The 23,295-nt window shown below is 42.7% G+C and overlaps 1 protein-coding gene across 1 annotated transcript in view; it reads left to right on the forward strand.

Annotated features, from left to right (window-relative positions):
- TGFA (transforming growth factor alpha) overlaps positions 1-10,488 on the forward strand; it is a gene marked incomplete at its 5' end in the record, with an annotated part of 94,424 nt that extends 83,936 nt beyond the window's left edge. Inside the window, 3 exons of the mRNA XM_081101360.1 lie at positions 2,007-2,156; positions 4,500-4,609; positions 6,756-10,488. Coding sequence (XP_080957486.1) covers positions 2,007-2,156; positions 4,500-4,609; positions 6,756-6,763 — 268 coding nt within the window. The 3' untranslated portion in view covers positions 6,764-10,488. The remainder of the gene's footprint in view (positions 1-2,006; positions 2,157-4,499; positions 4,610-6,755) is intronic.
- Between the last annotated feature and the right edge of the window lie 12,807 nt (positions 10,489-23,295).

Raw genomic sequence — 23,295 nt, forward strand, 5'->3', positions numbered from 1 at the left:
CATACCTTTTTAGATAGGTAACAGTTGGGCTTTGGGAGAAAGAGGGCCAGTGTTAAGACTTCTATTAAGCAGTGTTACAGACAGAAGCTTGTATGCCATGGTATCCCAGGTGGTAACCTTAATCAGCAATTTTTGCAGCATCTACTTAACCCCATAGAGCAGTGGTCAGCAAACTGTGGCTTGAGAGCCACATGCGGCTTTCTGGCCCTTTGAGTGTGGTTCTAACACAAAATACCGACTTCTGTGCATGGGCCACGAAGTTTCAATCGCACTGTACGTGCGCGTCCACACGTGGTATCTTGTGGAAGAGCCACACTCAAGGAGCCAAAGAGCCGCATGTGGGTCGCGAGCCGCAGTTTGCCGACCACTGCATAGAGTATCTGTTTCTTTAACATTAAAATGATTTTTTGTTAACATTGAGCAAAACCTACGCTCCTGGAAAATGTACTGTACAGTAAGTTCTCACTTAATGTCATTGATAAGCTCTAAGACTTTACACGAAATGATGTATAATGAAACCAATGTTGCCAAAGGCTAATTGGTATAAATAAGAGTTAAGTTCATTAACATCATAATGAAATAGTTATAATGAAATAGGTTATAATGAAAAAGCATTATATTCCCAAAGCAAGGGTTTTCATTATCCAAGGACCTAACTCCAAGGGCCCTTCTGCCATGTGGGGTCTGGCAGCCAGGAGCACAGGTTTAGGGGACTCACAAATGGAATGCCTCTGAGGCTAGCGCTGGCACAATAGGCTGGCACACCACGACCCTTCACCGCCTTTTCATTTTTCCTTGTTCCTCAGATGTCTTTTAATCTAAAAGTGAAGGTGGCAGGCTATCTACTTCATCAAAAAGCACTCTTAAAAAACTAAAGTTTAGCTATCATTGCCGTGTCTGAGGGGGGAAAAAACATTAAAACCAGGGTGTGATGTTTGGTGCAAGGCTGCTCCTGGGAAGTTCCCTGTGGGAAGGAAGGCTCCCCACCTGAGAAGGTGATCAAACATATTCATCACAATTTGAAAGTCACCCCAGACAAAGAGACCAATGTGTAAGCTAAGTATCTTCTATTGAAAAGAATAATATGCTTTGAAGAGGGGAAATGCCTGCATCAGAAAATGGCCATCTCTTCCTATGGGTAGAACATGTCCTAAAGAATCATCACGTGAGAAGCACTTGTGGCTGCCCCAGAATCGGGCTGGGGGATGGAGGTGGGTAGGACAGACCAGAGCGAGCTGGAAGAAGCAGCATTCGCCTTTAGCACATAGGAGGAGGCTGTTACTGAGATGAATGATGCCAAAGAGCCTTGAATAGTAGCCATGCCCGTAATAACAGTGGCTTGTGTTGATGTTGCCCTTAAAGATTACACGCAGCTCACGAACTTGACCTCTTTTGTGCCCTTACTAATCCTCTAGTGGAGAAACCAGCCGTTGTTGGAAATGAGGACCAGGGTTCACCGGAGATCAGTGGCTTCGCAGGTCCTACAATTACTAGTTAGTAGTGCTGGCTCTAATGTCAGTACGTGCCTCATGTGCTGGGCCACCAGGTAAATGCTTGCAGAGCTAATTAAACTTAAAGAAGATAAGCAAACCACAGCCTGTGTCTTCTGCTGGTTTAGTGTGTTTTCTTAAGCTCATCATCAGAAATTCTGAATACACACATTTGGTTTAAAAATAACCTGAGTTTTTATGAACTGCCAAAATGAACTCCGTGTCATAAACACATTTGCTGCCTCCTTCGTTCCCCCAAGAGCTGGCTTGGTGACAATAATAATAAAGTGCTTCAGCAGCACCTTTCATCCCCACGCGATAAAGCTGGTTCCTTACCCCTCGCTCTCCAAGCAAGAGGTGCCTGTGCAGAGAAGTGGGGGTGACTTGACTGACACCTGGAAGGGTCCCTTTGGGCTTTTCCTGGGGCTTTGGGTCCCTTCAGCCCAGCCTTCCCTGAGGACTTGGGGGAAACAAGCCTTCTACCGGAGAGTGTACTGATGTCCCTTTCTTTCCCAGCTGCCACTCTGGGTATGTCGGAGCGCGCTGTGAGCATGCAGACCTCCTGGCCGTGGTGGCCGCCAGCCAGAAGAAGCAGGCCATCACCGCCTTAGTGGTGGTTTCCGTCGTGGCCCTGGCTGGCCTCATCATCACGTGTGTGCTGATACAGTGAGTATTTGCCGCCCTAAGGTTAGGTCTCCCGCCCTCCCAGGGACATCTGCAGCATGCCCTGATAACAGGGTCACCTCGGCAGTTTGTTGCTGTGATGTCTGATTGGTATCAGCTAAGCCAAGAGGAACTTTGGTGACAGCCAAGCTGTCAAAGGGCACATGTCCTGGGAGGGTCCCAGCAGTGGGCCTGTGCACTGCTGGAAGCCGCGCAGAACAAAGGCAAACCCACCCCCACCCCACTCCTCACCCCTCACCTCATTGTTGGGCTTGGAGCCTTCACTCTTTCGTGAAGGAACATCCAGGTGCCCCAGAGTGAACTGGAAACCGCTCCCAGAGCTCTTTGCAAATCCTAAAGCCATGTCTAAGGCCACTGTTACTATTATGACAAGGTAATGACAGCCCTTCCTGGTTTTTGCACTTCTCTGCCCTTCTCCTCCTTCAAAACTCAGTTCCCACCTTGCATCTTCCAGGAAGCCTTCCTGAGCCCAGACCATTAGAGATTGTTTTCCGATGTTTCTTACCCCCTTTTGCTCGCCCATATCTTCCCTGGTTCTGGCAATGAATAAAATGGGCTTTAGAGCCCCAGCTCGTTGACAGTAGCCACAACCTGCTCACATCCTTCTCCTGGAATAAGCCAGCATTAAGTGGTGAGAGATGAGGTCTGAACTGGGCTGGCCTTTCCCTCCTCTCCTAGCAGTATCTGTTCCATTCCCGTCTGTCTTGGAAGAACATGTTTGTAGGTAGTGGACAAGCAGCCCTGGTCCAAGCTGGGGCAGAGCTCAGGTTCTGCCACTCATGAAGACCCTCCCTGGGGGAGCAGTAGCAACTTAATGGACTACTGACATCAATTCTCATGGCTGGCTAGCTACCTGCGCTCAGCCATCACGTTCACAGTCCTATTTCTGTGGCAAGGAGGGTCCTGGAACCTTAGAATAAGACTGGGTGCCCACGTGGGCCTCTCTAGAGGGACTGAAAAGTTCATTTTCACCAGATTTTTTGAGACAAGAATAAACCAGGATACTGGACAGCCTCTCATTCCCAGGGAGGCAGCCAGTCCCACTTCTCTGTCCTTTGCCAGCCCGTCCTTGCCAAATACCAACTTTCGAATCTCTGAGCCAGAGACTGAGCCCTCATGCTTGCCAGGCTGCTACATGCCTGGGCAGGGGGCCATCCTGAGTCGCAGAGCTGGTTGGGACCAACTCATCCCCTGCCAGAGAGATAAAGAGACTTGGCTCTCACTGCCCTGGGACACTCCTGGCTGGGGCGTGACTGGGGCAAGCCCGCCTGGCTAGCTGACGGCAAGACAGCAACCAATGACGGATCTGGAATCAAGGCCTTCAGCGTGGGATGAGCTGGTCCCAGCCTGGACTGTGTAACTCAGGAGGGACCCGTCCAGGCAGACTGCTGGCCACCGTGCCAGAACAGGTTGGGCAGAAGTATTGCAGGGCCCCTTCTCAGTCTGCTGCCCAGAGATTCAGGGGTCCCAGGAGCCTTCCCAGGGCTGAGGATCGTGAATTGCTACCAGGCACCAAGAGGGAAGGAAACACAAAAACAGGCTTGTTTCCTTGTCTGTTCTCGGGCTCATGTCAGCCAAGAGATCTCTCCCAGCCCTGGTCAGTGGATTCATAGATTATATATACATTAAGGTTAGGAAATGAAGTCTTCTATGGGGCTTCCATGGAAAACAGCCATCCGTGTCTCTAGGTAATGTATGACTTAGTGCTTCTCCTCTGATCATCTGTGAGTTCTCAGATTCTTTTTTCACGCTAACTCTACAAACTGTTCTTTCCTGCCCACCCAAGGAGGCAGGAGCGGTCATAGCCCGAATGCTTCAGGACTCTGGGTAGCACAGGTTCACCAGGAAGTTGGGTTTGCCCCAACTACAGGATGTTAGTCCTCAGAGAAGGATTCAAAGCCACTGAGATCCATGCCTCATTCTCGTTCTTTCCATGAGTCAGTTCAGCCCATCCACATTCCCTGCTTTGCTGCTGGAAATACCTGCTGGAGGGCTGCCCCCCTCCCAAGCCCTCACAGCCCTGCCAGCCTGAAGCGGCTGCTTTGTCCCAGTCCTACTCACGGAATTACCCTTCTGCTGCTTTATGGGGAGGGCAGATGGGTGGGTGACTGGGCCTCTCTGACAGTCGTTGTTGGCCAGCATCTGCCCTAAAGGCCACCGCCCAGCCGGGCCCTCAGTCCCTTGCTGTGTCTGTCCCTCTGGAGGCCCCCACGGGAGGCTGGTTGAAAGCCCAGAGCTGCCCAGAAGGCTCCTCAGGCAGACATTGCACCAGCTGGGCACTCCTGCCAGGCTCCTGCCTCGACCGTGTTCTCTGTGTCTTTGCAGCTGCTGCCAGGTCCGAAAATACTGTGAGTGGTGCCGGGCCCTCATCTGCCGGCACGAGAAGCCCAGCGCCCTCCTGAAAGGAAGGCCTGCTTGCTGCCACTCAGAAACAGGTAAGGGGCTGCATCGAGGAGGGGCCTTTTCCCCTTTGGGGGAGAAAAGACACCTTCTCCAGGTCAGGGCAGAAGTTCTTGGAGGATGAAGCCGGAAGAGGGAGAAAAGATGATATTTATCTACCAAGTCAGGTTTAGTTTAGCCTAAACCAGTGATGGCGAACCTTTTGAGCTCGGCGTGTCAGCATTTTGAAAAACCCTAACTGAACTCTGGTGCCGTGTCACATATAGAAATTTTTTGATATTTGCAACCATAGTAAAACAGATTTATATTTTTGATATTTATTTTATATATTTAAATGCCATTTAACAAAGAAAAATCAACCAAAAAAAATGATTTCTCGTGTCACCTCTGACACGCGTGTCATAGGTTCGCCATCACTGGCCTAATGTGTGTTTTACTCAAAGGGGAGCTCTTTTCTCCTTACTGGTGACTGTGTGACTTTTAACAAGTTACATAACATCTCTAACACTCAGTTTTCTTATTTTAAAATGTTGTGCAAGTTGAATAAGTACAGACATTAAGCATCTAGTATCGTGTATCCCCAACTGTGGATATGTAATAGATGTTCATTTCTTTCTCTTAAAAAAAAACCACAAAAATCACTTCCCTTTTCTCACCTGGGGAGTGAGCGATTCTCCTATTGAAAGTCTCTAAGGACTCTTCAAACTCTTAGATCCTGTGACCATCATTACATTTTTCATTGTTTCATGCATGTTTTTCAACATCCTTAAAGTGGACTGGTCATCTAGACGTGAGCCAACACACATCTCAGGAGCCTGCATCTGCGCATCACTAGCTTGGGGCTCATGGAGCCAAATTGCTCCTTTATCCAGACAAGCTTTGAGAAATCTCACATCAGCCATTTTTCTGCAATGCTATTTAGACCAATAGAGCCCGTCATAAAAGTTTCTTTAGAGGAAGTAGTGGGTCAGGAGGCAACTGCCCCAGGCTGATCCACCCAAGGTGTCCTTCTCTAATAAACAGTTGACATTCCAGAAGCTCAAGGTTGCATGGAGAGCGTAGGGAGAAAAGCAACTGATGTGTTTGTTAAATCTCATGGTATCTGACCTGGAGGGAACAGAAGGCCCAGGAGCACCGTATATTTGTTTTTCATTTCAAGAACCGCAGTAATTGTGCCAGGGCAGTTCTTTTGATCTGGGAGAATGCTAATCCGTTCATCCTCAAAATAGCCTTAACGAAGAGGAGGATTTGTGGGTGATATAGGTAAACTGAGTCTGCCCAAGGCCTTCTTGGGTCCCACCATGAGACCGTGGGAGGAGAGGGCAGTAGGATGAGAACCAAGGCCCCTGAAGGCCTCACTCACATCTCTCTTCCACTATTTCTGGGGCCATCCATTGAGCTAATGGAGGTAAATTTTATTTTGTCTTTTAGCACCAATAAAAAAGTTATTTACACCTTTTAAGAAAATTCATAGTAAATTTGTACCATTTGTCCACACCTGAGCAGAGTCATTCGGAGCAGAGTTAGTTTCTTCTTATTACTTCTTCTCTACCGCATTTGAGAGAACATTAGCCTTGAGCCTGGGGATAGATCTGGCCACTGAGACTGAAGCCCGTCTCCGAGATGAGGCACACCTCCCCATCTCCGCAGGGACCTTGAAGGGACCAGGGTAGGAAGTTGTTCAGGCTGACTGGGGAGCTGCTGGGAATGAGGTCCATGCTGCCTCACCACTACAGCCACAGAGGATGCCCTCAGGGCCCCCCACCCATTGAGAAACAAATGGGTCCTTTCTTGTATGGCCATAGAGGAAGTGATCCTACCACCAGAACCCTACCCCAGCTCATGAATTGCCCACTAAACCATACTTTATGAGGGAGCTAGCCACATGCTGGGTCAAATCACTTCCAGTTGAATTGAGGCCCACAAAACAGGGTGCATCCCCATTTCTCTTCTGCCACAACTCATTTCACTTTTGGTCAGCCTTTTCTTTGGCACTGAAAACACAGTTTCAGAAGCTGCTTCCCCTGAGGTTGACCCTGCAGAATTTGGACTTGGGTCTGAGTGCCCAAGAGAACTTGGTGACCTTGGCTGATGCATCTCTAAGTTTCTGTCTCAAGCCTGTTTGGCCAGCGTGGCTGGGGTCTGGCCCACTGAACTTAACCTGTTTTTTCTTCCTCACAGTGGTCTGAAGAGCCCAGAAGAGGAATTTGGCCAAGTGACTGGGGCAGCCCTAATGAAGAGTGGACTTCTTCTGGACGGCCCAGCAAGGGATGCCTGGGACGTGCTGACAGGCCTTCCTACTCTGCCGGCAATCACCTGTGCAGCCTTTTGTCTTGTGTGGGCCTTCCTTCAAAACTCTGTCAAGAACCTGTCTGCTTGGGGTTATTCAGTGTGACCTAGAAAAGAATTCAGTGGATCACAGTTTAAAGGCTGGTCAAAAAAGAACTGCAAGGGGTGGACTTCCCGTTTACCTATACAAGATGTGTGTGTCAGTCAGCCTCTGAGTCCAGGAGTTGTTGTCTTCTACCATTCATGGATGCCAGGCTGTGTTTCAATGGACCCACAACAGCATGCATCCTGCCCAACACCGGAGATTCCTATAGTTGTTACAGTTTTTTCTCATCCATTTATTGGGGAAGAAGGTGGAGAAAGGGTAACTGCTTATTGTTATGGGAGGATGCCAAGTTTAAGAAGAGCTGCGTCTGTCCTCTGTCCAGTAGACCCTCAACCAGCCCAACGTCCTCCACAGACACAGGATATTGAGGACCTTCCCAAGTCACCACCCTTGGAGATAACTTCTTATTTATTAGCTGGATGATGTTTTTATTTTTAATCTCTCAAGTCAATGTAAAAAGCATAAAAACTTTTAGACTTCTACATTAATGATGGATGTCTTGCTGGCTGCAGAGTTATACCAATTAAAAATGTCAGGCCTCTTTGGGACAGCTAAGGCTTAGGAAAAGCTACCCAGAAGGTACAGAGATGGAAGCAGAGGTTGAGTTGCTGATGGGGTTCAGACATTGTGCCATTTAAGACACAAAGCCGGTAAATGCCCCTGGGTACATTCTGTGGAAAGGTTAGCCAATCCTGCAGCATAGATGTGTCATCTCAGTCAGGGAGAGAGGAAGAATGCTCCTGTGTGTGGGTCTGCACGGGTTAAACACAAGACTTGCTACACTGCTCAAAGATTAACATGAGCCCTCTGAGAGCCACGGGCATTTGGGGCCACATTCATGAAAGGGGGACTGGTCATTTATTTTCCATTTTGTCACTTGGTTGATTTGTTACTTCATTTTTAAAAGGAAAAATTTAACTTTTCTATTGTTAAGCATGAGGAGAAATATTTCAATGATTTGTTTTCATCCGGAATGCTGGTTTTATTAACAAAAACTCTAACAAGCCATGTCTACTGTGAGAGTCTCACTTTCCCCTCAGAAAAGGGCGGAATAGCTCTCCTGGGCATTAGGGTACATTCTGACCCACTGACCTGCCTATGGGAAGCACTGCCTCCCTCCTGCCAATTAGTGGGGGGGGTTCATCCCTAGGAATTTCCATTAAAATTCGGGAACTGAATAACAATGAAATAATGTACAAACTCCTTACATGAAGAAAGTCTTCTTCACTAATATTCAGAAAAATGAAAGATTTCTACCAATTAACCCTTCAGCGCGTTGAGCTCCTCACATCCTGAAAGTGACCAGTTAATTTTTGTCTTCTCCTCATTCTTCTTCCCTAGTCTGTCTATTTCAATGAATCTTCTCTCCCTTTCTTACAGTTGAGACAATTATATGACCCATGTCTTAACTTTGGCACTTTCATTGAATCATGGTACACCCAAATCACTGAGAGCAGAAATAGGATCTGTTTACCAGTTGGCCCCTAACCATGTAATTGACACAGCTCACAGGTTTTAATTATAAAAGAAAATAGGTCTAAGTTTGCATTCCTTGGGCCAGTCCTACAGATATGTGGGCTGAAGCTGGTATATGTAGCATCTCGCTCAGAGACCAATCCAGTTGATTCCAGCTTATAGACCCTAGTGTGCACTCACTTTTCCCCTCAGCCTCTGACAGTTTGAATGGTCTAAAGAGACTAATGGAAGGAGTAGTGTTACTTGTTAACTTGAGGTCACATTTTTTTTTTGTAGGATGATCTTTCCCCAGTCTTTTAGAGACTCTTTGAGGTCTGGTTGCCTTTAAAAGGTTTGGATTGACGTGAAAATGTTTGTGAGGCTTTCTTCACTAGTGAATGGAAGGATTGGAATCTGGTCTTTAGGCTTCCAAGAGCTTTTGCAGAGGTGTGAGAAGACACGGATGGAAGTGGAGGGAACCTTCTTGCTCCCCTGTAGGGTCTTTGAGTTTAGTGTCTGTGAATGTCCTGGTCCTCAGATCCAAGAAGTCATAGCTGCCAGCGCCCCTTCCTTGTGCCTGTACAAGCATGCAATGAATAGGCTCGAATGGGCGCTTCCCTAGACATGCCTCTGGGGTCAGTCCTCTGCAAACCAGGCCTAAAAAGAGTTGGAGCCGAGTTCAGGGTCAAGCCAGGCCTGGTTGGACCTTTGTCCACTTCCCAGGATATGACACAGCCTAACTTCTTTAGGTAATTTCTAGAAATCAGATGGCCAACAAGCTTTGGATCCCTGAGCCATTTTATGGCATTGATACCTCTTTGGTTAGCTGTAAAATGCCCCCATTTCAGGATAAAAATGTATCTTCTAATCCATCTCTGCGGGTTCCTTGTGTTTCCTTGCTTTTTAGAAAGCCAAGTGTTCATAATGATCAGAGAATCACTCCCAAGATCTGACCTGATAGGCAGCCACACTCCTGGGAGTGGGAAGCACAGCTGTTTCCATGTCTCCCTCAGGGAAAATGAGGAGACTCCATTTTTAAAAGGGGAGGAGATGCTTCCATATCTTTTATGGAACCTGCTCTACAAGCCATAACTTGAAGCATATTAGCAGAAAACGTTGTCCTCTAGATTGAAGACATACAGCAGCCAATCCTGATCTGGAAAACATGTCCAGACACGTGGAAAAAACAAGCTATGAGCTTGCCATTGTGTTCCAGCAGAGGAGGTGGGCAGAATGCCCCCCAAGTCTATTTTCCTGAGAAAGGAGGAGGAGGTAGGATTGACACTCCCCCACCCACTTTGGTGAGGGAAGGGAGAGTGTGGTTCTAGAGCTTCTTGGGAGACTATTCTCTACAAGTAGAAAAAAGTGTCTGGCATCTCCAACCAGGTCTTCCAGGGCCAGGTTGTCTCAGTGCACATGGGCTACTGGTGTTTTTCCAGGCAATTTTGGCAAGAATGGGTCAACCAGACTCCGACACTGCTCAGGGGACCCTCACCCTTTTAGTAGGATCTGGGCTTTGGTTTTTCCCAATCTGCTCAGTAAAGAGGGGTAAGGGGGATGATTCAAAAGCCCAGGACCATGGGGGACATCACAGAAACAGATAAACACCTATGTTTGCTCTTAATGTTCTAACATAAGACCTATTTTCTGTAGCCACTGACTTTTACCAGACTCTCTGAAAGATCCGGTGGTAAGCACACACACAGTACTGAAAAGCGACCCCTCTTTCTAATGTAATAACTGACTGAAGTGTTCAACTTTTCATTCTCTTTATTATACAAACCTGATGCTTTTTTTTTTTAGAACTTGTTACTCCGACTTCTGTATATGTTGCACTGAAAAGGTTAATATTTAATGTTTTAATTTATTTTGTGTGGTAAGTTAATTTTGATTTCTGTAATGCATTAATGTGATTAGCCATCTTTTCCTTAATACCTGAATTATTTAAAGAGTAGTGAGCAATAGAAAATGCAGTTGCATTTTTTCATTGATGTGCATTGTTCCGTTGTACTGTACCTTGTTTGAAAAAAAATGAAGGAATGAACTTTTGTTTTCCTAAATCAAGACTGGAACTTTTCTTTCATGAGCATTCTTTTAATTTTTTCAATTACAGTTGACATATTATTTGTTTCAGGTATACAACATAGTGATTAGACATTTATATACCTTACAAAATGATCACCACAGTAATTCTAGGACCCATCTGGTACCATACATCATTATCACAGTATTATTCACTATATTCCCCATGTTGTACTTTACTATTTTTATAACCTTGGGCATTATTTTCAATCTCTCCCAGTGATTTAACCCAATCCCTATTACCCTTTGGAATATACCAGGCCCCAGGGAGCAGATGGCATAGGAGAGGTTTGATGCCTGGGGCTGCAAGTACCTCATACCCACCAGGGCATCCCACCTTGGCCCATACTTGGGTATCCTTAATGTCCAACAGATGTTAGCCCCTGAGCACTCTGGAAAGCTTGGGCCTCCTTTCCAGTGGGATCATCAGAGGCAGGGAAGTGAGAAGACACCTGTGGCAACAAGGGCCATGAGGAGTACCATATGGCTAAAGCTTGAGGTCATACACAAGTGGGCGGTGGCTTTTCCGGGAGCCAAATTTTGAAAATGGGAATTAAAACATAGCGACATTTATGCTGAATGGGAAATAGGAGCGAGGGGAAAAGTCCTCTTTCAGTACATTTGCTCCAATGGAAGCTTCAGGCTCTGATGTGCAGCTGCACAGCTAACCTAGGATGAGAGGAGCCCCTGCTGCCATGAAGTCTTTGTGGCAAGTTCAAGTCCTTTGAAAGAGGCCCTCTCAGGAAGTCAGAAAGATGGAATTGAGAGCTGGGCAAGGGGACAGCTCCACCAATCTGGGGGATGGGTACATGAGGCTGTGTGCAGATGATGTTTCACTGAGTTTTTCACTTGAAACCTGCATCATTTTACAAACCAATGTCACCCCAATAAATTCAGGTTTTAAAAAAGAACAGGTTTACACCTCACTCTCTGTGAAGCCTACCAGGAACCCCATGGAGAACCTTCCCAACTCACCCAAAGCACATCCCAAGTCCATAGACTGGAGACTTCACATTATTAAGATGGCAATACTCCCCAGATTGGTCCACAGACTCAAAGCAATCTCTGACTTTGTAGAAACTAATGCACTGATTCTAAAATTCATACGGAATTACAGGTTATCTGGACCAAGCAAAACAAAGGAGAACAAAGTAGGAGGACTCACAGTTACTGATTTCAAAACTAACTACAAAGGAATGGTAATTAAAGCAGTATGGCACTGGCACAAGGATGGCTTAAATTGCTTTAAAGCATAGATCAGTGGAATAGAATTGAAAGTCCAAAAATAAGCCATATACCTATGGCTAACTGATCTTTGATAAGGGTGCCAGGACAATACAATGGGAAAAGAGTCATCTTTTCAACAAATAGTGTTAAAACAACTGGATGTCTACCTGCAAACTAAGGAAATTGAACCGCTATCTCATACCATATGTAACAATTAACTCAAAATAGATCATAAACCTAAATAAGAACTAAAGCCATAAAAATTCTTAGAGAAAACGTAGGAGTAAATCTTCTGAACTTAGGCTAGAAAATGGTTCTTAGATAGGACACCAAAAGCACAAGCAACAACAGAAAAAATAGATCAATTGGAATCCAAAATAATTAAAATCTTTTGTGTATAAAAGAACACCATCAAGAAAATAAAAAGATAGTCCATAGAATGGGAGAAAATATTTTTAAATCATATCTATAATAACAGTCAAGTATCTGAAATATATGAAGAATTCATAATTCAACAATAAAAAGACAAATTAATTGAAAATTGGCAAAGGGCTTGGCCAGTGTGACTTGGTGGTTGAGCATCAACCTTTGAACCAGGAGGTCATGGTTCAATTCCTGGCCAGGGCACATGCCTAGGTTGTGGGCTCAGTTCCCAGTGGGGGTCTTGCAGGAAGTAACCAATTAATGATTCTCTCTCATCTTTGATGTTTCTGTCTGTCTCTCCCTCTCCCTTCCTCTCTGAAATCAATAAAAATATATTTTAAAATGATAAAAATAAATAAATAAAAGGGAAAAGGATTTAGATAAACATCTCTCCAAAGACATATAAATGGCCAATGTGCACGTGAAAAGGTGCTCAGCATTATTAATCATCAGAGAAATGCAAACAAACCACAGTGAGATACCACTTCACACCCACTAGGATGATTAGAATTAAAAAATCAGATAATAGTAAGTGTTGGCAAGGAAATGGAGAAATTAAACCCTCATATATTGCTGGTATGATGCAAAACGATGTAACCACTTTGGAAATAGTCCCTCAAATTATTAATCATAGAGTCACTATATGACTCAGAAATTTTGCTCCTAGGCATAGACACAAGAGAAATTAAAACGTTCACACAAAACCTTATGCATGATGTTCATAGCAACATTATTTGTTATAGCTTAAAAAGCAGGGGGGAAACAAATGTCCACCAACTGTTAATGGGGTTTCCTAAATGTGGTTCTATTTTCATGAAATGTCTAATATATAAAATAGGCAAATCCATACATTAGTTATTGTCTGGGGCTAGGAGAGAGCAGAAAAGAGTGTCTGCTATTGAGTATAGCATTTTGGGGGGGAGGACATTAAAAGTGTTCTAAAATTAAGTAGTGGTGATGGTTGCACAACTTTGTAAGTACACTAAATACTGCTTAATTGTATACCTAAAGAGGATGAATTTTATGGTATACCAAATACATCTCAATAAAGCTATTACTAAAACAAAAAAGACAACTAAAGACCCCATTACACAGAAAAGGAAAAAACAAATCATTTGAAAAAGTCATTGAACTAAAGAAATGGACTGAAATTTTGATTGTTTTTGTCTCAACACAAATATACATTTGCCGAAAATACTGTTGCTCAGCATGATGCCATCAGGTTCAAAACATTCAGGACAAGTTAGTTGAAAACAAATAATTTTTCATATTTTTCTTATAACTGACGAGAGCATAAATCTGAATAATATCATATGGTTAGCTATGCTTATTCATGGAACCCAGTAGGTATTAATGGTTTTGGCTTTGCAGTTTTTAACATAAGAATTTTGGGACATGTGCTCACATTAGACAACATTGGGAAATAAATTATTTTGCATTGAGAACATTCTTGAAAAGTTTAATGTAGACAGGTCATAATTAGTCAGCATAATTGCTGTGATGTTGATGTTAACATGGGACTATCTTATGAAACTTACTTCCACGGCGGCATTACTCAGCAAGGAAGCGGAATTTAAATTCGTTGGGTCATTCCCCAGGAATGTCTTTGTTGCTAATAGAGTAAGAAGAGAACACAAGATGGATGTAATAATTAACTCTATGTACTAGATTCCCACTCCGGCTTGACCCAGACAGTTCAATGCACAATGAATTGGCTGTACAATATGGCTGGGTGCTGCACTACACAGAGGTTATGTGGCTAACTAGTGTCTTGATGTAAATGCAATTTTAACTATGGGGAGAGAAATTACATCGTTCATGCAGCTGAGGAAAGGTCTCCACCTCAAACTCAAGATTAAAATGGAATCAATTCTTGGTATTTTTCTTTGTCAAGATAATATCTTCAAAATGACTTTGAAGAGCATTCACAAGTAGTTCCTCAAATGTATGATTTGCCTTGATTGTTCTAGAGAAACTATGAGTTTGGAAAACTTATGTGACAAGAAATAACCTGGCTCACTTTCCTCCACATTAAAAGAAAATGAAACCTATCTTTGAATCGATATGGGGAGAATTAAAATTGGAATTCATGTTCTACAAAGAAGGAATGAGAAAACAAAAATATTTCCACTATTTAATTTGATATTTAAAACATAATTGTCAATATCATTTATATCATAGATGCTTTTCTTCATAGATCAACAAAAAATAAAGTTTAATAATAGAGTAGCTTATTTTTTCTATTAGGCTTGTTTTACTCAATTATGTAACTTCCCTCATTCCTGCAGGCAATTTTACCCTTTTGTGTAGACTTATACAAACATTTATACACATATCAGAATTTTTTCACAAATAAATGGATTATATTATAAATTTTAACTATTCAATTTGCTATTTTTTACCTAATAATACATCATGAACATCCCTCAATGTCAATAGACATCAGTCTAAATCAGCTATTTTCAACCTTTTTCACTCATGCCATACATAAACTAATTACTAAATTTTTGCAGTGCACACAAACATATATTATTTTTGGCTGATCTGACCAAAAATAGGTGTAATTTTGATTCATTCACACTAGACGGCTATTGTTACGTTGGCTGTTGTCATTTTTTTATTTGATAATCTAAGGGAAATGAGATCAGTGCCCCTAAGTAAGTAGCCAGGTAATGAATGTTTTAAAAATTCTTGCAGCACACCAGTTGAAAATTACTGGTCTAAATTATTCTCTCATAGTTATGTAACATTTAATTGTGTGTATACACTCCATTTTATTCAGCCATATGACTATTGATAGACATTCAATTTGTTCTTAGTTCTTTGCATCCCAAAACGATATTATATATACATCTCTAAATACAGGTACTTTCATTTCTTTAGGATGGAGTCACACATAGGAATGGCTAGGTCAAAAGACATATATGTATCTGATTAGAAGTATACAGGATGGGGCAAACATAGGTTTACAGTTGTGAGTACACAAAGCAGAGTTTACTCTTGTATTATTACTTATTAATTGTTGTGTTGTTGTCCATATGAACAACTGTGAACCTACGTTTGCCCAATCCTGTATTTGGTGACCAGTGTCAGCACTGTTCCTATATTACTACCAGTACTAACAGAGGCTTAAACAAATAAGGATTTGGTTTTCACTCATAACAAGGATCTGGAGGTAAATAGTAATGGGTTTTGGTTGAGGACCCCAAGCTCTTATGTTTTTCTGCTCTACTATCCTTAGCATGTTGGCATTTTGCTCCATGCTTGTCTCTTCATGGTTACAAGATGGCTGTAACGACACCCACAGTTGTACCTTCCCACAGACCCTGCAGCAGTCTTTGCCTTATATTTTATTGACCAGAACTGGGTTATATGACCACCACTAGTTGCAAGGGAGACTGGGACATTGAGTAACTGGAAAACAGGATTGTCATTACTTAAATTAATTACAATTTATCACCTTGCTTCTAGCAACAAAATTAGAATTCTAATGGCCAAGAAGAAAAAAAAGCTGTGGATAATGGATAGATAACTAACAGTGTCTGCCATACTGTGTACTTTGTCTTTTTAATTAAATTTATGGGAGTAACTGTTTAATAACATTATATAAGTTTCAGGTGTACAATTTTATAATGTCATCTGTATATTCCATTGTGTGCTCACCACCTAAAGTCTAATCTCTTTCTGTCGCCGTATAATTGACCCACTTCACCTTCTTTATCTTCTCTCCACTTCCTTTCCCTTTGGTAACCACCACACTGTTGTCTGTGTCTGTGATTTTCTTTTTGTTTCATTTGTTGCTTTTTGTTCTATACCCCACATGGGAAAATATTTATGGTTTAATGTGAGGGAAAAGTTAAGGTGCAGAATTGCATGTATAGTGTGATGAGTATGTTAAAACAACTAAATTCTGTCATTTAAAGAAAAACACAAACCAAGTAATAGTGACTGACTAGGTTCTAGTTTAGATGATGTTATAAATAATTTACTGTTATTTTCTACATTTTATTAACAATTATAATGGGAAAATAAACATTTTTATAATAACTGATACTTGAGTGACTGTGCTTAAGTGTTTTCTTTAGTTTATAGTTAATTCCCATGAACATGTTTTCATGGTCAAGTACATAGGCTGATTAAGTCCTGCCTCCACCACTGAACTTTGGGCAGGTTACTTAATTTTTCTGCACTTCATTTCCTCATTATTAAAATGAGAGTATTAATTGTACTTAAACTCAGGGAGGTTTTGTGAGGCTTAAATGAGTTAATACATAAAAGCTTTTAGTCCAAAGATTGGCACATGGCAAATGCTCCATAATAACTATTGTATTCATTATTATTAACAATACAAACAATTTGCATTACATTTCTATTTGCTTTATTGTTTTCACCCTGATTGATCCCTGGGAATCATGTTATATACACACAAAGCAAGATCTCACTCATCACAGGTGTGCTGTGAATGATCTTTGAAGCGGGTTCCCACTACCATGTCAAGTGCATGTTAAGAGAACACAGTAAAGATGAGGGGAGCCAAGTGTTTGAAGAAAGCTGGGCCAGCCAGGTGTCATCGCGCCAGCTGCCTGGGAAATGCATTCAGACCTGTGCCCAGCGACTCAGCAGTCATTGCACAAGGCACAGGGAACACGCCCTCAGGGATGTGCACGTAGTCACAAAGCAGGTATAGTGTGTCTGCCAGGGCCCCCACCCCTAAACCAGGGGGCAGTGAGAGGTGACAGACACAAAGATGAGACTCGGAGGCCATGTGACAATGTCATTCCTGAGGGACTCAGCAGGCCCTACACACACACACACACACACACACACACACACACACACACACCTTTTGGTTGCCCTGGAGGCACCTGCCCTGGAGAGGACAGCCAGAGGGCCTTGAAAGGCTGACTAACCACCGGAAATTATGGTTCGGTGAGTACTTTGCAGCAACTTTCCAGAACTGGGCATAGACTTGCCTGGATCCTTTCTTCCATTCCTAGCCTGGCCACCTGAGTTCAACATTTGCAGGAGTGTAGAAGGTTCCTACCCACTCCCAGAACCCCTAAGGCAGTGGTTCTCAACCTGTGGGTCGCGACCCCTTTGGGGGTCGAATGACCCTTTCACAGGGGTCACCTAAGACCATCAGAATTATAACACATATATAATTACATATTGTTTTTGTGATTAATCACTATGCTTTAATTATGTTCAATTTGTAACAATGAAAATACATCCTACATATCAGATATTTACGTTATGATTCATAACAGTAGCAAAATTACAGTTATGAAGTAGCAATGAAAATAATTTTATGGTTGGGGGTCACCACAACATGAGGAGCTGTATTAAAGAGTCGCAGCATTAGGAAGGTTGAGAACCACTGCCCTAAGGAGTCCAGGAGCTTTTGTGGATTAATATTTATTTAATTAAACTTTCCTCAAAGGACTCAAGCTCAGGGCACGGCTTAAGTTTTAATTTAGTTCCACCTAAAGATCTGCAGTGACTTAACCTTGGCAGTCTCCCTAGATTTCTCGCATTGCTGGTTTTTCTTTTCCTATAACCGCCCACCCTGCTCCCAAGGGTAGGATTCAGGCATTCAACCACTATAGTAGGATAGGAGACAAATGAGCCCAATGTATAGGAACAAACACAGCAACCAGCCAAGACTCAGGAAGGACTTTTATTCTGACAAAATTAGAATATTTAAGGTGACACAAGACAAGGCCCTGACACTGAACCTAGACATCACCATTTGAAAATAACTTTGCAGAGAGCTTTTAATGATGAGGGGGGATGCTCACATTCTAACATCAGGGTTGCAGGCTTGATCCCCAGTAGGGGGAGTGCAGGAAGCAGCCTATCAATGATTCTCATCGTTGATGTTTCTCTCTCTCTCCCTCTCCCTTCCTCTCTGAAATCAATAAAAATATTTTTTTTAAATGGTACAGATATACAATGGAATTCTATGTAGCCAGTAAAAAGAATGATCTAATCCACAGAGTTGGGAGATGTCTAGGAGATGTTGTTAAATGAAAACAAATAAGTAAAGCATGGCTTCATTTTTAATAATCTTTTGTACGCGCAGAGCTATACAAATATACATGTTCTGTATACACAGAAAAAGACACTAAACCAGTGATTCTTTTTTAAATGTTTTTTTCAATTATAGTTTACACTCAATATTATTTTGTATTAGTTCCAGGTGTACAGCATAGTGGTTAGGTAATTTCATACCTCAAAGTTTTCCCCGATTATTTCCAGTACCCACCTGGCACCATAGTTATTACAATATTATTTACTATATTCCCTATGCTGTACTTTACATTCCTGTGACTATTTTGTAACTACCAGTTTGTAATTCCTAATTCCTTTAAGTTTTTCACCAAGTCCCCCAACGCCTCTCCCCTCTGACACCCATCAGTCTGTTCTCTGTATCTATGAGTCTTAAGACGGTAGTTCTTAAAGTGAGGTCCACATACCAACAGCATCAGCATCCCTAGGAAATGTATTAAAAATGCAAATTCTCAGGCCCCGCCCCAGACCAGCTGAATCAATCTCCAGGGGTGAGGCCCAGCAACCTGATTTATAATCCCTCCAGGTGATTCTTCTGCTCACTAAAATTTGAGGATCACTGCTCCAGAAAAAAAGCATTTATCTGGAAGTGGCAGAGACATAGCTTAGGGGAAATTTTCTACTCATTTATTCACTTCTGTCCTGTTGGGGGGGAAAAAAATAATTATATTAATGAGGGATGTTTCTCAAAGTCATGTACACATCTTATTAGGTTGTACTAACTTATCAACTGAATCAACTTCTGCTTGTGGAAAATCCAATATGGAAAAATTCCTATTTGTGAAGCCAATAATGTAAGAAGATAGCTATATTACTAGTTTCTGACATCACTGGAATAAAAGAAAATGAACACATGGGTCAGGAATTGAACTTGGCTCTGCTGTGTAAGCTGAGGGAAGAGAACTCAGACTCAGAGTCTTGATTGCCTCATCTATCACTGAGGGTGACAGCAGCCGCCTTGTCTCCTCACAGGTCATGGGGAGGAGCAGCTGACACACAGACAGCATACTACTTATTGCCTTATTATTAGTACCAAGGTTTCCTGAAACACCAAAATGCCTCCAACAACTTAATCAACTCACTCCGTTTTACAGAAACATCATCATTGCACAAAAATTGTCCCCGAATGATCCTCCTAAGGGCTCTTCCGGAGAGCCCTGGCACATGCCTGCCCTGACCACTTTTACTATGGAGACGCGTGAAACTTGATGAGCTGGAGAATAAGTGCAAGTGATTTCTTTCCACCCATTCCCAGCCCTCCCGCCCATCCACCTCGAGCCTGCTTTGTGCGGTGTGTCTCTTTTATGGTCTGTGAAAGGCCTTCTTCTTGTCTCTCACCTCTCTGTCCTCAGACAACAAAGCAGCCTTTTCTAGTTGCACAAAGTGCTCATTGCTTTCTTGACCCATGAGAAGACGTGGAGCAGAACAATAATGTGCTGCTTCTTTCTGCTCCAATAAAAAAAGTTATGAAACAGGAGCCTGGGGCCAAAGCAGGCTCCCTGTCGTGTGTTTTGACAAAGAAATCGTTTCTGTACGCACAGTCGCTGGGCAAATGGCAGTGAGTCCATGTGGCACAGATCAAGGAGCACCTGCCCTGTTGATGGGGCCCAGCTAGGTGCTCAGAGTAGCAGGCAGGACTCTGGCCTTCCATTCAGAAAACCCCTAAACCCACCCCCATAGAAGAGGGTGCAAAGGTCTGCCTGTAGCTGCATGGGATTGGAGGCCCCTGAGGCCGGCCTCAGCTCCCAGCCCTGTCCCACCGGGCCTGCAAGGGTCTCCATCTACCTACAGGGAAGGTATTGGGACAAATTCTCAGACCCCCTTCCCCTCCCCCTGAAATACTGATTTAGTAGATCTGAGGAGAAATCCTGGAATTGGCCTTTAAAAAAAAAAAAAAAAAACTTCTTGATTAATTCTGATGGTCAGCAACATTTAGGAACCAGTCTTACAGCCATCTAAAATGTTTCCATCTCTGAAACCTTGACTCTCCCAGGCACAACTGGTGTCACCATCCACCTGTTCTTCACAAGGGCCCTCTAAGGGAGCCCGTGCCAATACACACCTTCTCTCATTCCCCCAAATGTGAGTAGGGGTCAGGTCAACTGCATCCAACTCCAGGTTGGCTACTTACTAAATAGCCCATGTACTTGGGAAGCTGACTTAAGCATTTGAGCATCAGTGTCCTCAGCTATAAAATGGTTGCTCTTCTCTCCTAGCCTCCATTCCTTTCCATTTTTCTTTCCTCCACTCTGCTTCCCACACCTCTCCCTCCTTTGCCAGAAACAGTGCTGGACTGAGGGCAGGTGTCCTTATGTTCTAATCCTGGCTGTATAACCAACCAGGGGTGTGACCTCAGGGCAGTTATTCAGGATTCTGGACCTCATTTTCCTCATCTGTAAAATGAAGGGATCAGAATAGACTTTGTCATTGTCTCTAACCTCTCGCCAATCTCTTCACTATGGACATTCACAGTAGCCTTTGCTCTGAAAGTCTAAGTATGACTTCACCACGCCTACCTACCTTCTCAGAACAGAGAAGGGAGACCAGGCCAAAGTGTCTGCATCTTCCCTGCAGGTGATTTTTTAATGTATTTTTTGTTGATAGTATTACAGATATCTCCCATTTTGGGATGATTTTTTTAAAAGAAAAAGAAATAGCTTGAAGAAATTTCATTCAGAACCTTCAGTGTTAGTGTGAATTGGTAGTGAACCTTTTTGAAGTTTCCAATTATAATTGTGGATTTATTTCTTCTTTCCATTCCATCAGTATTTGCTTTATGTATTCTGAAGATCTTTCATTAGGTACATATATACTTAGAATCATGTCCTCTTAATAAATTGATCCCTTTCTTATTATGTAACATCCTTCTTTTTTTAAAATATATTTTTATTGATTTCAAAGAGAAAGGGAGAGGGAAAAAGAGATAGAAACATCAATGGTGAGAGAGAATCATTGATCAGCTGCCTCCTGCACACCCCCACTGGGGATTAAGCCTACAACACAGGCATGTGCCCTGATTGGGAATTGAACCATGACCTCCTGGTTCACAGGCCGAGCTCAACCACTGAGCTACACTGGCCGAGAAGTATCCCTCTTTATATCCAGTAATAGTTCTTCCTGTTCATCCTTTGTGCTACTTTTGTCTAGTATTTTCCTTCTGCATAGGTTATAAACCCCCAAGCAGGTTTCCTTCCCTACCTCTAGTATCAGGTGGCTTTTACTTCTACCCCTAGCCCAGTGGTAGCAGCTCTTTGCCTAGGACCAGGGAATAGGAGAGTTTCCTTCCTCTCCTCTGCCGCTATGTCAGAAGCACGTGGCTTTTGCTTCATATGATAAGATCTGGGAAGAACTGGATTCCATGCCTGTGCAGTACAGTGGGGAGGACACTCCCAAGTCTCCTACTTCACCCCCAGCCTTCTCTTGGTAGAAGCTCATACAAAGGAGCTGACAAGTATGGACTCCCCTTGGGTCTGGAGTTTCCAGGGATTCTAAATTTTCATTCTAGAACCACAGTTGGCCCTCAAGAATTCATTAACGCCGAAACCGGTTTGGCTCAGTGGATAGAGCATCGGCCTGCGGACTGAGGGGTCCCGGGTTCGATTCCGGTCAAGGGCATGTACCTGGGTTGCGGGCACATCCCCAGTGGGAGATGTGCAGGAGGCGGCTAATCGATGTTTCTCTCTCATCGATGTTTCTAGCTCTCTATCTCTCTCCCTTCCTCTCTGTGAAAAAATCAATAAAATATAAAAAAAAAAAAGAATTCATTAACATTTCAGTTCTTGTCTTCTTATTTGTTGTTTTGGCAGCTCCTTTCCACCATACTGTACCAAAGGTGAAACAGTTCACCTCTCCTGTTTCTCCTCAGAAGACCTTCCCATCCCTTGGAATTTAGTTCAATTGACCAGGTTGAGACCTCAGCTTTCTAATAGGTTCAAAATATTTAATGACCTTTTTTTAATATTTGTCCAACTTTTTCTCATTACTAGTATGTATACAATAACCCCTTGTGGCTTCTTTGTAGTCTATAAAGAAGTGAAGTTTTATTATATTTCTTTATTGAAATGTGTTAGATACAACTCTACTTTCATCTAAATATGTAGAAAAGCTCTCACACTAAGCAATCTAATACTTTGTTGTTGCTTCAAATCTTCATAAATGTTTTCTAAGCATCATTCAACAATTTTAAATATCATTTTCTGACAGATGAAATATCATTTTTTGTCATTGTTTTCTATGTATTTCAGCCAGAAATTAGGATGTATTTTTCCAATAGTATATGGCTTTTTGTCTTTTTCTATTGTGCGACAAACCAAGAGATTTTAAACAGATATTAAGTTTATTAAAATTTCTTAACAGGACTGATTTTTTTTTATATTTTATGTTATCATGGATATATTTGATAATATTCTTTTTTTTTTTGATTATACAGTTTATTTATTTTTTATTTTTTTTTATTAAATCTTTATTGTTCAGATTATTACATTTGTTCCTCTTTCCCCCCCCCCATAACTCCCCTCCTCCCAGTTCCCGCCCCACCCTCCGCCCTCACTCCCCACCCACTGTCCTCATCCATAGGTGCACGATTTTTGTCCAGTCTCTTCCCGCATCTCCCACACCCCTTTCCCCCCCAAGAATAGTCAGTCCATTCCCTTTCTATGTCCCTGATTCTATTATAATCAACAGTTCATTCTGTTCATCGGATTATTTATTCACTTGATTCTTAGATTCACTTGTTGATAGATGCATATTTGTTGTTCATAATTTGTATCTTTACCTTTTTCTTCCTCTTCCTCTTCTTAAAGGATACCTTTCAGCATTTCATATAATCCTGGTTTGGTGGTGATGAACTCCTTTAGCTTTTCCTTATCTGTGAAGCTCTTTATCTGACCTTCAATTCTGAATGATAGCTTTGCTGGATAAAGTAATCTTGGTTGTAGGTTCTTGGTGTTCATCACTTTGAATATTTCTTGCCACTCCCTTCTGGACTGCAAAGTTTCTGTTGAGAAATCAGCTGACAGTCGTATGGGTATTCCCTTGTAGGTAACTGAGTTTCTTTCTCTTGCTGTTTTT

Source organism: Myotis nattereri (genome assembly GCF_964212035.1).
Source record: "Myotis nattereri genome assembly, chromosome: 10".
NCBI classification, from domain to species: Eukaryota; Metazoa; Chordata; class Mammalia; order Chiroptera; family Vespertilionidae; genus Myotis; species Myotis nattereri.